The sequence below is a fragment of the Staurois parvus genome, unplaced genomic scaffold (assembly GCF_062004578.1).
Source record: "Staurois parvus isolate SC_StPar_1 unplaced genomic scaffold, SC_StPar_1.0 ptg000426l, whole genome shotgun sequence".
NCBI lineage: Eukaryota > Metazoa > Chordata > Amphibia > Anura > Ranidae > Staurois > Staurois parvus.
In genome coordinates this window covers 2,258,736-2,276,763 of record NW_028318222.1, presented here as the reverse complement: position 1 = coordinate 2,276,763, position 18,028 = coordinate 2,258,736, and the positions used below count along the sequence as shown (strand labels likewise).

Here is an 18,028-nt window from a genome sequence, read left to right as displayed (position 1 = left end):
CTCAGCTAAAATGATCTCAAATGCTTTAAAATGGCATAAAAAAAAACAAAAACGTGTGGAAGAAAATAGAACACTGCCATTTGAATGGATCAAAGAACAGCCAAAATGGCAAAGACTCAGCCTATGATCAGCTCCAGGGTGATCAAAGAAGGTCTAAAGTTACCCTTGAGCACTGTAACAATTAGAAGACGCCTATGTGAAGCCAAGCTATCACCAAATCCCATTGTTGAAAAATGACATGTGCTGAAGAGGTTACAGTTCGCCAAAGAACACACTGGACTGGCCTAAAGAGAAATGGTGCAACATTTTGTAGACTGATGAAAGTAAGACTGTTCTTTTTGGGGCCGGAGACAGTTTGTCAGACAGCCCCAAACACTGAATTCAAGCCACAGTACACTGTGAAGGCAGTAAAGCATGGTGGCACAAGCATCGTGATATGGGGATGTTTCTCATACTATGATGTTGGGCTTATCAGGGATCAGTTTGAATACATCAAAATATCTGAAGAGGTCATGTTGTCTTGTGCCAAAGAGGAAATGCCCTTGAAATGGGTGTTTCAACAAGACAACGACCCCAAACACACCAGTAAGTGAGCAGCATTCTTGGTTCCAGACCAACAAGATTAATGCTATGGAGTGGCCAGCCCAATCCCCAGACCTTAATCCAATAGAACACTTGTGGGTGACATAAAAAATAGTTTTTGAGGTAAAACCAAGAAATGCAAAGGAATTGAGGAATGTAGTGCAATTGTCGTGGGCTGGAATACCTGTTCACAGGTGCCAGAAGTTGGTTGACTCCGTGCAACACAGATGTACAGCAGTTCTCAGAAACAGTGCTTATACAACTAAATATTAGTTCAGTGATTCATGGGAAAGCAAAATCTTCAAACATTTTTCAGTTTATATAGTAAATGTTTGAGTTTGTAAAGGAAAATGCAGACACTGCTATTTTTTTGAACAGCAAAATATTGCTTTTTCTTCACTTTCTGTAAAGTAATAACAAATGTGAAACATTTTTCTTAAAGTTTTGATTTGGAATAGACTGCAATGTTCCCAATGCATTTAATAAAATACATGGAAATAAAAGTTCTTATAAGGATTTTGAGCTTTACTCACTTTTTTTTAAACACTGCAATTATTTTTAACACAATTGTACATGTTACCAGGCGGGTTATATAGCACTCCAGCACTTAAATCAGTTGGAGTCCAACTGGGTGCTATCAGCAACAGATAGCCCTTTCAGATACCAAAAGATTTTTTTTTTTAACCAACCCAGCAAAATTTTAATTATATTCATATTATAATCAGATTTTCATTCATTCAATATTTACTATACTAGATCTACAGTTTTCTCTCACACTGGCACTATACAGGCCAGACCTATAGAAAAAAGGTCTGGACTTCCTTGCCTTCAGTAGGAATTCAGGTTACTGTGAGCTGTACTGTACATCAATTACAATGCTGTTAGATTGATTTCAACTGCCTTTCTGTTCCATACACATAAAAAAAGGCAAGCGCAAAGTACACTCAAGAATCATGAAAACAGGGAGAAGAAAGTAAAATATAATTCAGAAAATGAAGACAGCACAACATATGTTACAGGTAGAAAGTATGAAAACTGAGAATCTGGGCCTCAAATACTCTGTGTCCCACATATCATAAGTCTCATTTAAACAAGACCTCAAACATGGCACATCAGAGCCTTCTTAATGGGTAGGTCCACCCAAAACAGATTAATGTGAAGTCAGGTTCTTGTCTACTACCAAATTTATTTTTTTTATCATGGTGACCTCAGAACCTGCCAAGTAATTGGAAACAAACCAGGTGTCACAGCTTTCTCACTGTTTTCCCTGTAATTTTACAGATAATTCTGTAGCAAAATCATCTTGTAAGGGTCATGACATGTGGGTGAAGTTTGGAACATGGGGGCCAAGACCTTGAGGCAGTGGGATTTCCCTGTCATCAGTATCAGCTGTGGAGAGGACCTACCCTTTAAGGTTGCGCTGAACTCTCGCTTGTATACATGCTTGTTCTGACATGGTATAAGTAACACACTACTACAAAATAACTTTTCAGCAAAGCAAATATAGCAGCAAATAGGAAATCTACTTTTTTCTTTCAAAGACATATTTATACTAACATTAGGTGTATGTTTACATTTTCAGTTTACAGTCAATTCTTTAGATTAACAGCATTATGTACATAATAACATGGTCCACAATAGCTTTTTATAGTTTTTTCATTTTATACAATTTGCATTCTGATCATTTTAAACCATTGCATGTATGAAATTTGAGAAACACACATCAGAGTTTTATTCCTTTATTTTTTGACATGGAGAAAATGAGATTAGGTTTAAAACATAGATTAAAATATATAAAATAGGACCATAATTGAAAAGACCCTTCTAAATTACTGGTCCCCAAATAATGCTTTGAAAACCAAACTGGGCTCAGAGCCATCTGTTTGTAGATACTCTGTCAAGTTTGAACATCTCCTAATCTACACCTGTTCAATACAGATAGTCCAAGTTTCTTATTTAATGAGTCAGTCCATCCAGCATTATTACATTTTTTGGTAGACGGTGGAGAGATAAACCCCATGGCAGTTCTTTTGTCTCAGAGATTCTATCAGCACAATCTCTGCTCTAGATTTCATGGATCTACACAGCAAAGGGATCCTAGGTTCCCTGGTGGCTTTGGTTCAGAATACGGAGAATGTAACACAAGTTGCTGTAACAGAAATGTAGCCAAGAACACCTAAACCTTCCGGCTGAACTGAACAAGGTTTGAAATCACAGCAAGGAGCTATAAAGAGTTTGGAACTATAGATAGTAACTGTTGACGTATCAAAGACATAGCAGACGCTAGGGCTGAATTCTGGGTTTCACCTATAGCTGGGTAGACCAGGCCTAAACTCAAACACAATTTACCAATGTTTAAAGTCCTATTTTTCTCAAAATGTACATTGCCTAACTTACATTTTGCTTATTTAAATGCCCTTCCAGAAGTGAAAGAAATCTGGGGAACTGTAAAATAGAGAAAAATACTGTATATACTTGAAAATTATACACATTTGTTAGGATCAACCATTCTCAACCAGGGCTCAATGGAACCCTTGGTTCCCCCAGAGTTTGCTAGGGGTTCCTTGAGCTCTGGCTAACTAACCTCTAATGGTACCTGCAAAGTTCTAGGTCCAACGCCACTTGGCAGAGCCAGCAGCATATCACCAATTAGCTGTCTGTAAAGGTGGCAATCTGACCACCACTGTTAGGGGACATTTTTCCAGCTGATCACCACTATAGGAGAGCATTCTTCCCACTGACCAGCAACCTAAGGGACATTTTTCCAATGACCCCCAAGGGACCCATCTTGGCAAGAGTTCCTATGGGATAAAAGGTGTTGAAAAAGGCTGGTCTGGATGTTAAGAATTACCAGTTACCACATAATTATGTATGGAGTGTATGGTAAATATATTTAAATAAAGCCTTAGTTCTGTGGAAAAGAGAATCTATCCAGAGGAGCATTAAAACTAATATACAATTAAATATTTTCTGTATATTGAATAAATAGTTTTGATGCTCTTCCAGATGGATTATCTGTTTTTGAGGGAACAAAGGCTTTATACACAATGGTGATTGCTGAGCAAAAAACAATAGAGGATTAATTTGAAATTATGAATTGCAGATTAAAATCAGTACTTGATTTTTCCCTTATCTTTTTTTTTTAGGCAATATGCTAAATATATCTGAATAGAGTGATATCTCAAAGCATTCCTAAATTATAAGTCCTGAAACAACATTAAACAAAGATCACCAAAATATAAAACAAACAAATAAGGATTAAAGCCAGACATGAACGGTTTGAATATCAGCCAGTGCCTGCCAGGTCTTGATTCAAACCATTTATAGGCAGGCTGAATGTACCAAAGTTGACGAACATGGGTACAACCAGCCTGTCGGAATTTACATTTGATTATTGCTAGCGATTATTAGCGCTGCTAGCAGTAATCACTGTGGTAAACACAATGGCTCTGATCCTGTGTGATTTTTTTTTTTTCTGCTTTGATGGTAATGCGTGAAATAACAAAATGATGCATGTTGATGTGGCTGCAGTTCAATATACACAGGAATTCACCAGACAGGTGTGAAGGGCGCCTTGTAAGAAACCTTTCCTGAAACAAGGAGCTTGCCATTGTCGACTTCTTGTTAGGCAAATGCTAGCTTTATGTCTGTCATGTGATCCCACTGGCTTTAATATTTTGAGGTAAAAACCAAGAACAAGTAAGCAAAATAACTGAAAGTTGGCTGTCTCTCAATACACAAGTATGTATGCTATCTGCACAGACGTATGGGGGGTAAATTTAGTAAAAGGAAGGGAATCTGATGAGGTTGTGGAGGACCACAGAAAGTGCATCCTTAATCATGCACGTGTGGAGGATACATCTTCACACAGTTCTTAGAGGAGAGGTGGTCACATTTGGATGCTCTGGGCTGCCTAAAAGTTCTTTGGAACTGAGACTCACCTTTTACCATTTCCAGAGTGCTTTTGCCATCCAATCGGATTTTTTCTTCCACTATACAAAGTATGCAAAAAAAGGACTACTGCCTTTTCTGATCTGCTAACTTATTACAGAGACAAAATATGTACTAGGGATAACAAAACAGCCAGTCAACCAGTATTTTCAAATATTGGCACTGGAAAAGTTTACTTTAATCACTGAGCAGTACAAGACTAGCCTGCCCTTGGCATAGCTTTCTGATACCAATGTACTGCTCATGTAAGGATGAGAGAACAAGGGTGAGAGAAGTGCCACTGATAACCTCCTGAAAATGCTATATGCATGTCATGTCAATCCTCAAGCATCACTACTTCTTGAACTGCTTACCTAAAACAAGAAGCAATAGGACAGTGTTCACCTGCACATTTGTTTCAAGATAGAAAATAAAAAAGTATTGAAGTCTGGGATCGCTGGGACAATTAGCAGCTAGCTTTTCAGAAGGGCTGCAGTACTAGTGCCTGTATTTTGCTCATGACAGTCTTTTTACCTGAAAAAAGTACAACATTTCTAACCCCTGATGAGCAATGTTAGAGATAGTGTAGGCGAGTATGCGTGTGTGCAGCATAAATAAGGTGCATCTAGATTGCCTATAGGGTCAGCCAGAGCCCCTTCTGGGATCCTAAGCAGGTGCTAATGACCTGAAATAGACTTCGTCCTGACTTGCATTAAGCTGCTTGCGAGTCCCATTGACTTGTACAAGACGACATTCTGTGTACACCTGCCCAAAGCAAACCTTTCTTGAGAGGCACATAAGGGGCTGCCTATGCAAATCTCCTTCTGGAAATGCTACTTGTTTAGCCTATAGCACGGATTATCTGGGTTAAATAGGAATCGAGTTACTAACTTGAAAGTACGCATATCCATAAAGTCAGACATCCATGATTGCACACTTGTTTCAGGTAAAGGATAAAATGTATTAGAGCAAGAGAGCAAACATGACAGCCAGAAAATTAGCAGTTGCTGAATGAGAACGACCAGTGGCAGCCTCTATGGCCTCTCTCAAGAAAAGTTTTGTCTGAAACAATAAATCGGAATTGTTCCTCTTGTCACACAAGCAACTGCAACAGATCCATTCCCAGAAATTCAGCATGAAATTCTGCTACACTCGAGTGATCCCCATTCAGGTATATTTGACTCTAGTCAGCAGAAGGTGGGGACACATTACAAGTACTATCTGAGAACACTCATGTGACTTTTCCCTATTGGCCCATTCACGAGATCTTGTGTTGTAGTAACACGTACACTGCAACACACTGTCTGCTGGGTTTATGCAGCCCATTCCTTCAACACAAAAGAAATCGCTCCCGCTCTCTGTGCTGCTGTAACACAGCTTTGTTCCGTAGGTGCTTTGTGGTGCCATTTAAAATGAATAGCACTGTAACAAATTGCAGTTTGAACCCTAAGAGACTAAAAAGGTTTGTGTAGTCCTACGACTACACTGGAAATTGTAATACCTGTGATCATAGCTGATAAGGGGATTGTTCCCCTAAAACATTTGTCTGCACACAGCAATCAAAATGCCATTAAATGGCAGAGAAGAGCAAATAAAAGAGCCTGTAGCCTTCTACTAGGGTGACAAGGACCCACGATAGTTGTTAGCAACTGTGTCATTTTTTGAACCTTGACCAATAAAGCAAGTTACAGCTACTGTTATTTGTTATGTGCAGAGTAGTGGGGATAAGTAGTCAAGTTAAAATGGTAGTAAAGTTTGAAAGAGAAAAAAAAAACAAATCAATCTGCAAAGTTAAGGGCATAATGTGCTAGTATGCATCACACACTAGCACATTATGAAAGACTTAAAACAGAGACCTTCAGAGGCAAACTGTCACCGCTGACAGGGCTTCCATCTTCACCCACTTTTCCTTCCGGATTCACGGGCTCTGACCATTTGAATGGCCAAGCAGCAATGACGTAACTCTCGCACATGTGCATGGGAGCCACAGCACAGTGCTCTGAAGGGACGGCATACTCAGCATGCCGTCCCTTCAGAGCAGTGAACATTTGGCAGTGAAGTCACCGGCTGCAGAAATAGTATCTCCTAAACAGCGCATTTTAGGAGATATTCCTTGTACCCCGAGGTAAGCTTTATTATAAGCTCATCTGTAGGTAAAGATTGCCAATCCGTGTTTACTACCACTTTAACACGAGACTGATATATGCCTTGCATAGTTGGGTCCTTATGGTCTAAACCTAGAAAGATAATCTGAAAGACTTTACCCTGAAAAGAGATACAGTCCTACTTACATCTGGAAGGGGCTGTTAATCATTAACAGCATGCAGATGATTCATTTCGACAGTTCATTTTGGCTGTATGAAGTGGCAGCCCTTACCTGAAAGCAGCTGTAAAGACTGGCTGTTCAGCGAGGTGCAGCCATAGAACTGAAAAGGAATCTATAGCAGCACCAAAACGAGCATTACTAATTTCAGGTTATGTCTCAGCATTTACAAAGCTTTTATCTATTCTGTGGAAGATAATGAGCCAAGGACTCAGTCTACCAAGGTACCTTCTATGCAGGCAAAAAGTTTAGTGCCTGCAGCCTACACATCTCCACTGCAAAACACAGGTACAACCCCAATTTCTAAAAAGTTGGTATGCCAAGTAAAATATACGTAAGACGATGATTGCAAATTGCAATGATTTGCGAATCTCATAAACCCACATTTCATTCATAACAGAAAACCTATCAAATGCTTAAACTGAGAAATTGTACCATTTTAACCACTGTAGTCCCTGAGCTATTTTTTTAATTTTTTTTCATATTTCAAAAAATTATTTTAGGCCTGAAGATTACTTAAAACCCCCAAACACTATATATTTTTTAACAGAGACAGAGAATAAAAAAGTGGTAGTTTCCAATTTTTTGTGTCACATATTAGTGCAGCAGCTTATGAAAAGCAAAAGTTCAGAAAAAAATTCAATACAATCAATTTTAGGGCATAGTAGTTTCTTGGTAAAATAGATACTCAACATGTCAAGCCTTAAAATTGTGTCTGTCTCTGAAGCGGTGAAAACAATTTTAATACTCTATAGTGTGCAAAAGCGACACTTTAAAAGCCTCTACAGATCATCAGTTTAGACTTAAGCAGGAGCATTGGTGCAAAAATGATTGATTTTACTCCAGTGTGCGTGGCAATATGTAACGTGTACAGAGATCACCATTTTCATATGTAGGCGCCCCAATGCATGTGTTTTCATATGTCAGTGCATGTATTGGGGGGGGGGGGGTTTCCTAAATTTTTTTTAGCATTTTTTATGTTTTATGTGTCACTTAGAATGTTCTAAACGTTTTTTTCTTACATAATTTTTATTGCTATCACAAAGGAGACCTATAGCCCACTATGTGATAGCATACAGGTGACAGGTTCTCTTTATGAGACATATGGGGTCTATTAAACCCTGGATGTCTCCTCTCCTCCACTGCAGCTGATGGAACACAGATTGAAACTGATGGCAGCAACCTGTCTCAAAAAAGTTAGGACAGGGCCATGTTTTCCCCTCTTCTTTTAACAACACTCTGGGAAATGAGACCAGTTGCTGGAATTTTGGGAGAATTTTGTCTCATTCTTCCCTGATACAGAATTCTAACTACTCAACAGTCCTGGGTCTTATTTGTGGTATTTTTCAAAATGTGCCAAATATCCATTGGTGATAGGTCTGTACTGCAGGCAGGCTAGTTAAGCACCCCGACTCTTCTACCAAAAAGCCATACTGTTGTCATAGATGCAGTTTAGCATTGTCCTGCTGATATATGCAAGGCCTTCCCTGAAAAAAAGACATTGTCTGGATAGGAACATATGCTGCTTTTAAACCTGGATATATCTTTCAGCATTGATTGCGCCTTTCCAGATGTGCAAGCTGTTCATTCCATAGACACTAATGCACCCCTATACCATCAGAAATGCAAGCTTTTGAACAGAGCTCTGATAAGAAGCCGGAAGGTCCTTTTCCCTCTTCAGTCTGGAGGACTTTCCACTTTGCAACTGACCATTTAAAATGAGCTTTGGCCCAGCGAAGACCGTGGCGTTTCTGGATCATGTTTAGATATGGCTTCTTTTTTGCATGAAAGAACTTAACCTTGCATTTTTGGAAGACATGGTGAACTGTGTTCACAAACAGTGATTTTTTGAAGTATTCCTAACCCCACGCAGTAATGTTCCTCAAAGTATTAAGCCCGTTTTAAATGCAGTGCTTTCTGAGGGCCTGAAGATCACAGGTATCCAATATTGTGTTTCGGCGTTGCCCCTTGCACACGGAGATTTCTCCAGATTCTCAGAATCTTTTGATGATATAATGTACTGTAGATGATATATTTAAGGTCTTAGCAAATTTACATTGATAAGTATTCTGAAAATTTTCAACAATTTTTAGATACAGCTTTTCACAGATTGATGAACCTCTGCCCATCATGACTTCTGAGACACTCTGAAACTCTAAGATGCTCGCTCTTTTTATACCCAATCATGTTACACACCTGTTGCCAATTAACCTAATTAGCTGCAAAATGTTCGTTCAGCTCTTCCTTGTTACTACTACTTACTTTGCCAGCTTTTTGTTGCTGTGTCCCAACTTTTTTGAGGCATGTTGCTGCCATAAATATCAAAATGACCTTATTTTCTTCTTAAATTGGTACATTTTCTCAGTTTAAACATTTGGTATTTTTTCTACTGGATTTTCTGTTGTCAGAATATGGGCTTGTGAAATTTGCAAATCATTGCATTCTGTTTTTATGTAGATTTTACAATTTTGGAATTGGGGTTGTACAATGAAAATAGACGTCAGTGGAGGTAAGTAACGCAACTGTACTGCTGTGGGCTTTTGAAAAAAAATTGTATAATCTGCAGTATGACTTTGCTAAAGCAATATGCATAGTATACAAGTTTTATGAGGTTTTCAGCACAGAAATGGGAAAACTACGTTTTTGAAAAAAGCACCAATGAAAGAAAAGGAAAAAAAAAAAAAAGTAAAATGTGCTACAAAATATGTACAAGAGCACCTGGAAACCAAACTTATATGTCGCTTGAACCACAGGCCTTAAAGTGTATTTCCAGCCAATTTTTTTTTTGTAAGCTTTCAATAGAGTGGTGAAGAATTAGAACGTTTATTGAGATATATCCCCATTTACTGTACAGAAGACAACATTCGGTCTGATTTTGGAATTTTTCCCTCACTTGTATAGTGAACCTGTTCTCACTAGGACAGCAAAAAAGCCTCTATAACGAAGCTCCAAACAGCAGTAAAACCCAACAATTGTAGCAGTCCTTCACAACTCTATCAAAAAAATTCATAAAAAAAAAATGTGGACATACACCAGTTCTTTGGAGGAAAAAACACAACTGTTTATAGACTAGCCCCTAAATGTTTCACTGTCCATCACATCCTAATTCCTATAGACAGTATAAAACCTAAATTGACTTTTATATAGTGGTCAACTTATATACATCTTCTAGTGCAATGCACATAGTCAAACAGCCCTCAGTTTGAAACAACTTGGTCACAATGCACCTTTGATATAAAAGCATTTTAAACTTTATTAATACTCAGGACAATAGGAATTTCCAGAATTGTTTTTTCTCAGTAGCATTTGTAGAACCACTTTTCGATGGTAAATACAGTAGTTGAGAACAAGCATCCGGTCGAAAATGCAAACACATGTTGCTGAAAAAAAAAACCCTTTTCCCAGTGGGGCTGGCACTGTGAGATCGAGAGTCCACAAAAACACAGCAAAATGATCCCAAACCTCCCCTTCTGAGGTCACATCCTCTTTTGCTGGAACACTTTATAAATACAGACTCACTATAAAATAAGGCAATGACTTCCAAACTTCTTGAAAAGGCTTTCTTATGTTTTGCTTCTGGACACAAATCAGAACCACTTCGACAACCTTGTCCTGTTGCGTACACTTTAGTGTTTTTCTTTTTCCTTTATTTAAGAAAAAAAAAAATGGTCCAATAAAATTTGTAGGATATTAATGGCTAAAAATATAGGTATCTAAAACAGCCCTGTGGTTTTCTGCAATGGTATAGCAGGAAGAATTAATACTGGTTTCATTTTACATGGTTGACAGTGTATTTTGGATATACAGAGAATACAAGCTCAACTTTCAACAAACATTGCTCTATGAACACCCTGTCCTTCAACTGTAGTCTCTTGGGTCTCGTGCTTGACAGCTTCTTGTCATTGTGTCACCAAGCCACCTGAGTGCTCCTGTGTATAGAGCCTTCTGACGCAGTTATGTAAAAGCAACAGTCACAGTAATAACTGATCTTTTGTGGCAGGCATGGATGTTGTTGAAATAAGATCATGCACCATGCATACTTCCAATCCTGCATAATCAGGTGCACCTAGATGCTCTCCATTGGCTGTCCATGAGAAAGGGGTCATATTTCCACCTTCAGTGGACTCCATATGAAAAAAAAGATCTGTCACATTTAAAACCCTCTTGCCTTATATCAGTGGTAGATAAGCATATCTTAGTCCAAGGAAGTGAATATAAATCTGGAGCAGTATGACCAGATATCAAGTGCAAGATATTTATTTGCAGTTAACTTTTCTAAAATCACTGACTGTAAACAGTCCACAAGAGTTCCTATAAATACTTGCAGGCACAGCATTCCTCCTGGAATTTGCCAGATGGCCAGTACAGGCCTGTCCATTATAAAGAAATATTTTTTGCGCATTTCACCTGAGAGTGCTAAACACGGGAAACATTCAAACAGCTCCAGGCACAGCGACAAGAAGTGTGTGAAAAACACGAGCCCATACCCAGTTTCCAAAACCGAAAATAAGCACCAGAGCTAAACTGGTAGTTTTGCAAAAAAATATATATGTATATATAACACACACACACGCCAGTATACAAAACCGTTACAGGGAACAGTTCTGTTAAGGACATTCAGCTCTTGAAAATGTGCAAAGGAGGAAAAAATGACAAAGAGGGAAGGGAAAAAGTTATCCAGAGAAGGAGGATGTTCCGCAAACTTAGAATTCATATGTATATATTTATATATATATCATTTTTTTTCTTTTTTGTCTTTAACTATATAAATAGATTTAAACAGTTTAGCAGAAAGAGAAGCTAAATTTAATCAGGGTGCCTGAATCTGAAACACTGCAATGCTCTGTCTGCCACAGATAAATATCAAGTGCCTGACAATGGGAATTTTGACACTGTAAAATTTCATTGAGAGATCCAAGAGGATGTAAAAGAAACAATGATTATGTTTGCAAAGTTCTGAGAAGTTCATCTAGTGTCCAAACTTTGGATTAAAGTCAATATATTTTTTTCTTTCTTTACTTAGACAGTTATATACAGTGCTGTTGTAATAATGAAACGAATGTTATCTACTGTAAAGTTGCACGATACAGAAAACTGCTGCTCCATCTTCTACTACATACATGTGACTCCACAGGATAAAGATGCAGGATCTTCCTTTGTTAAGTTGGGATAATACCATCGCTCCTAAGACCTCTCTTCAGTTCAAGGTCCTCTAGCTTTTTCCAGAGTTCTTCACGTTCCTTTTCTTTTTTCTTCTCACTGGCAAACAGACAAACACATATTTAATTATTGCTTCCAGCCAACTTGCAATTTTATTCTGCACTTAGGGTTGGGTATAAATGGTCCAATCTTGCCACCAATTCAACTCAGGTGAGGATCAGACAATTATGGTCAACCATAGAAGAGGCGACAATGGTCACCTCCATATTCGGAGGCACTTTTTGTTACATACTTACATAATTAGGTTGAAAAAAAATGACACATCAAAGTTCAATCAACAGAAAAAAAACTAAACACTGAAAAGAGATCTAGGAAAGGGTGAAAGTACAACATTGACCTACATCAAGTCAATGTATCTTCTTGCATGTAATGGTAGATAAACAGATAGCAACTGTCTAATATTGGTGGACTTGGCACAGCACATGTACTGTCAAGTCAGCTTAACTAATGCTTCAGTACTCTGCATGGTACAGACCACAAACACACTATGTTCTGCCATATTCTCAGATGTAAAGAATAACCACTTGACGCAAAATCACATACATGTATGTCATTTTGCATTAAGTGGTTGTACCGGGATGATAACTGCAGGCATCATCCTGATATTGTTTTTTTCTTTTAAGATGGCGGCCAGCTTTTATGTAAAAGTCATTCTAGCAGCTAATTAGCCACTGTATGGGTTTTACAGGCACTGGCCACACATACACCTGCCAATGCCTCTCCGGGCTCTACCGTCCCACCGCCGAGCCCGCATTGAAAGCAGATACTTTTGCCAGCTTACCACAGAGATCGCGGAGGACTGGAATGTTCCCAACGATCTCTGCGGTATAGGAAAATCGGAAGTGATGACCATATTTTCATCACTTCCGGCCTCCTGGAAGCAAACAGGGAAAGCATTTGAACACACTGATCTTGGCGTGCTCAGATGCTTTTAGGGCAGAGGAAAGATCGGGGGTCTAAAATACCCCTGATTTCTCCATAAGGAGTACCTGTCACTAGGGATGTTTACATTCCTCATGGCAGCAATAAAAGTGGTTAAAAAAGATTTACAGAAACCATGTAAAAAAAAAGAAAATTAAAGCACTCCTTTCCGTTCACACGCACAAAATCGAATGCACAAGTTGGTCCTGCACACATACGTAGGCAGAGATCGCACCACACGTGAGATACTGACGCGAACGTCAGAGCGAGAGCAGCAATTCTAGCACCATACCGCCTCTGTAACTCTAAACTGGTAACCTGTAAAGGCTTTTAAACATAGCTGATGAAGACATCGTTTGTCACCATTCCACGGTGTTGGGTATCTATTTACTTGGAGTAACACCATCTTTTATATTTTACAAAAAAAAAGGGTACTATATTGTGCTTTAAAATTAAAGTGTATTATTTCCAAAAAAATCACTGCTCAAATACGTGACATAAAAAATGACAATATCCTCCATTTTATTCTCTAGGGCCTCTGCCAAAAATATATGTTTGGGGGTTTTCTAGCAAAAAATACAGATTTTTACTTGTAAACAAAAAGTGTAAGGAAAAAGGCCTCGTCTTCAAGTGGATAATGAACCACATTTATCAAATTTCTGAAAAACAGTTCTTTGGCCTACAGTAACAACATTCTCCTTGTTTTCACTGTAGAGCTGCAGTATTAGCTGGTGAATTGGATGGTTTGCTAAAGGAAAAATACAACACTTATTCCTTTACATTGTTACAATAATGATATACAAAGGTAATTGGCTTTTAAATACATAGTCATCTAAAAGCCCAAATCCAGCTAAACCTTGCATGGACAGCATGGGGAATGAATAGAACCTATGGCACATTTTGTCTGTTGTCTGTGAGCCAGTGGAAGAGATTTCACCTCACTACCAGTTGGGACAAAAAAAACAAACAAACACAAAAAAAAAACAAAAAAAAACCACACAAAACACTTTAGTTCAGCAAAATGGATGAAGGGTGAAATTACAGTTTGGGTCCCAAATACACTGTTCTGTTTTTGTCCTACTGCACAGCGACAGGAAGGAAGGTGAAATCTCTCTAACAGGATCAAGGGCAGCAATAACATTGACAGGATGCTTATGAAAAAAAAAAAATGTTTTGGCTGGAGTTGAGCTTCAAGCACAAGTTCTTTAAAGCTTTGAAAAGAATAGGGAAAGAATTTCTACCATAGGCACTTCCCTTCTTCCTCTGATCATTGCCTCTTATACAGGAACTGAGCGGAAACATACATAATAACGAAGACACAGACTGCAGTAAAATCATACCAGAGGAACGCTTTCCCACTATTTCATTCATTATTTAAATATGGTAAACAAACATTACATAGAATTGTGGAACAATGCTTAGTGCTCTTGTCCTCTGTATCTGGGGTTCTAGGATCGCACTCCCCCCCCCCTTTTTTTGACACAGCTTGGATTGTGTTGGTTCTTTCCATACTTACCTGCTCTCCTTTTCTCCCTGAAACCAAAAACATACTGATAAGAGATCTGGCATCAAGCTAAATTGGTTTGAGTGTCATGGTTAACCCAAGACTTGTTCTGAGAAACCGGAGGACAGAGCTGGCTGTCTACATGAACACAATCATCTAAAAGCACTGCAAAGCTGTTGCTGATGTAACATAGGCAGGTCACACAATCAAAGAAACCTTAATATATATGTCACCTCCTCCCCTTCAAAAGGTTACTGGAGGTTGGACTTGTGTTTGCTGAAGTAAGCCCACTTGTCAAGTGAATGTTTTTTTGTTTGATGATCATGCAGTGAGATAGGTAGACCTCTTTGCAATGCAGCACTGAACACATGAAATTCAGACACGGCTATACAGTAGTATGCTGTTTGATGGGTGACCAATAATGCTGATACTAAGGCATAGGAAGCAAAATTGACTGCCAACTTGGGGAACAGCAACCCAGTACAAGGTAAGGGGTACACTCTTAGGTCTGAGGGATTCCATTTATTCACACTTGACTATTTCCACAGTACAAACAATGCAAGTGTCACTGTGAAAAAAATCCTTTAAAAAGGTAATATATAGTGACTGTGGGGAGTTACGAGGATAACCAGGCTTGTAATCTCGTTGATATCAGGAGTGAGGAGGAGAACGTGCATAGCTTCATGATGGAACAGCTGCTGAGAGCAGTTATGTGCTCTGCATCGCAGCTAACTGCATAGGCAAAATAACTTGATGCACTGAAATGACTAAAGCCATTTACTGTTTGAATATTTTGCTAAGAAGGGTACCAAAATAGTCAATTATTTAAAATGTTGTTTTTTTTGCCTGGACACAGGTACACTTAAAAAGAAAGGTAAGCAGAAGACAGGGACTAGTCGCCAGTGGAAGTGGCTACATTGGTGTTTGCTTCTTCATGTCAGATGTACGCCCTGATGACTGGTGATCTGATGACTGGTGGGGTAATGATCATTAACCAGTAGGAGAAGTGCAGAAAGCCCAACATCCACAGCATTAATAGAAAAACAGGGAGATCTGTGAACTGCAGGTCTTCAGGTATAACTTCTCCTCTAGCAATGTTTAGAAAAACAGTGAGCAGCACAGCAATAACATCAAATCTCACAAGACTAGCTACCAGAGGCAGCAATTCCCCTGATGATCTCACACTGCAGATATATAGCTATCAGGCTACAAAAAGGTAAGCGCCTAGGCAAAGCTACGTCAGGAAGTGTTCTGCTATTCTTTAGAAGACATTCAAGGCTGCTTTGGTACAGTCAACATTTCTAGATGTACCCTATAGGATGACAAGTCTTCACTTTTGAGTTCAGGTTCATTTTAAGCTGCGGCTGAGATAACAGAAATGTTATTACAATTTAGTTTTTGGACTCAGAAAAGCACTGCAAGAAGGAGCAGTGAAGTACAACCACTGTGTAGCACTGCACAGCAGAAGTACAGCCAGCATATATCATAAGCAAATAGAGGTGCCACATGCATAAACCATACAAATTATAGTTATAAACAAGGTTTTAAAAACACACACACATTGATAACATTTACATCAATCTGATCTTATTTACATGTTTACCCTAAGAAAAAAAAAATGGGATTTTTGAGTTGCCTGTAAAGTCAATTTTTTGGAACACAGTACAGGAGGGTAAGCAGATTCAGAGATGACTGGGTTATTATAGTCGCATACCTTAAAGGAGAAGTATGGCCAAAGTGTTTTTTTTTTGGCTATGCTTCTCCTATGGATCACAGGAGTGCAGTTTGCTTGGCAGTCCTGTGACTGGTTTTCATCCATCAGGCTAATGTTGCCGACTGATGTCACTCAGCTGGTCCAGGCTCAGGAAAGATCCTGACTTTACATTTGGAATCCACCCAGATGCCTGAACCAGCAGCTGGGTCAGCCTTTCAGCAAGCCGCTAGGAGACTAAGGCAGCTGCTTCCACCCCCTCTGCAGCCTAGCAGTCCAGTGAGTGCTGGAGGAGCAGAGAGCCAATGACAAGCAGTCACTAGATCAGTGCTTACTGAAGGCTGAGAACTGACCAATCAGTGGTATTTGTGGAGTTTCAGTTTTAAAGCTGGTGGGAGACAGATAGAGCATCAGAGCAATGCTGCATCCACCTAGTTGAGTATACATTTTTTTTCTTTAGGTTACCTCATACTTCTTTTTTAAGGTGATTGAAAGGAAAAAAAACCCCCAAAAAAACAAACAAAACAAGACCTCCATTTAACCCCTCCTGCTCCAAGGAATCCTTAGTGCATTAACAAGCAACAGAAAGACCACAGAGGGGAGGCTGTCCTGTACTGTACACTAAGAAATAGATTTTACTGGTAAGTCAAAAATCCAATTTTCTTGTTCATACAGTGCAGGACACAGGCAGATTCAGAGACGACTAGCACGTCTCAGAGCAATACTAATGACGGGAGGGTAAAGCAACCAACTAACCAGATCCCCAACAACCACCAAAAAAGGGTCCAGACTCCAATCAAACAGCCGAGGCCTGAACATCCACCCTAGTAAAAGTGTAAACCAAAGTCCAGGTGGCACCCTTAAAAATGTGCAACACAGAAGTTTGAGGTTTAAATGCTCAGGATGGACTAATGGGTCTAGTAGAACGAGCCTTCATAGAAAAGGGAGAAACCTTATCTTTTACTGAAGAGGTGTGAACCACAACCTGATGAAACTGAAATCCTCCTAGCAGAGGTCAACCAAGCATATATCCCCAATAGGTTCAAAGGAAGGAGCTTGTAGCTCCAAAAGCACCAGATTTAAATTCCACAGAGCCACTGCGGGAAGTTTAGGGGGAACAAAATAAGTTACCCCTGCACAAAAGCAGTTACCTGGGAGAGCAATTCCAACAGAGTGAAAAAAAACTAAAAATACAAATGAAAAGACAGGGCACTGGTGAATGGCAAAAGGTTAAACGTCGCAACAGACAAATTAAGCCTTCAATGTGTGGGGGCAAGTTGATTTTTTATACATTTTTTTCCAGCAGAAAAAAAACACACTAAATGCTACTAAAACGCTCCTAACCGCTTTTTCCTAGCTTTTTTTCCCCCTCTACATGCACTGTAAAAATGCTAATAAAATGCTATTATTATTATTATACAGTATTTATAAAGCGCCAACAGTTAGCTCAGCGCTGTACATTGCTAATGCTCCTAAATGCCATTAAAACACTGCTAAAAACCACTATTACCAGCGTTTTTTCCAGCATTTGTTGAGCTTAAAAAGAACTCGCTAGTGTGCATGGAGCCTAAATGTCTTGAAACACTCATGGGTGTATGGACTACTGTTCTAGCTGCTGGTGGCTGAGAAAGTCCCCTTCCAAATCTACACCCAGAATGTGTACGGCTGACAGAGCCAGACCATGACATATTGCCCAGAGCAAAATCATATCCACAAGTGGAGGGCGAGACAAACTACTCCAAGATCCAAAGTTTTGATCAGAAGTCAGGATTCTTGCAGTGACCGAATTTCCTCCCCAGCCTGACAGGCAGGAATCCATCATCATCATCACCCAATT

General features: G+C 39.2%; 1 protein-coding gene across 3 annotated transcripts in view; it reads right to left on the bottom strand.

Annotated features, from left to right (window-relative positions):
- Positions 1 to 1,542: 1,542 nt before the first annotated feature.
- Positions 1,543 to 18,028, bottom strand: part of PPP2R5E (protein phosphatase 2 regulatory subunit B'epsilon) — a 159,659-nt gene continuing 143,173 nt past the window's right edge. For 2 of the 3 annotated variants that reach the window (XM_089687493.1, XM_089687491.1), the window contains exon 14: positions 1,543 to 12,094. In XM_089687493.1, the coding sequence (XP_089543619.1) occupies positions 11,995 to 12,094 (100 nt within the window). In that variant the 3' untranslated portion in view covers positions 1,543 to 11,994. The remainder of the gene's footprint in view (positions 12,095 to 18,028) is intronic. The other variant, XM_089687492.1, reaches the window with a different exon arrangement.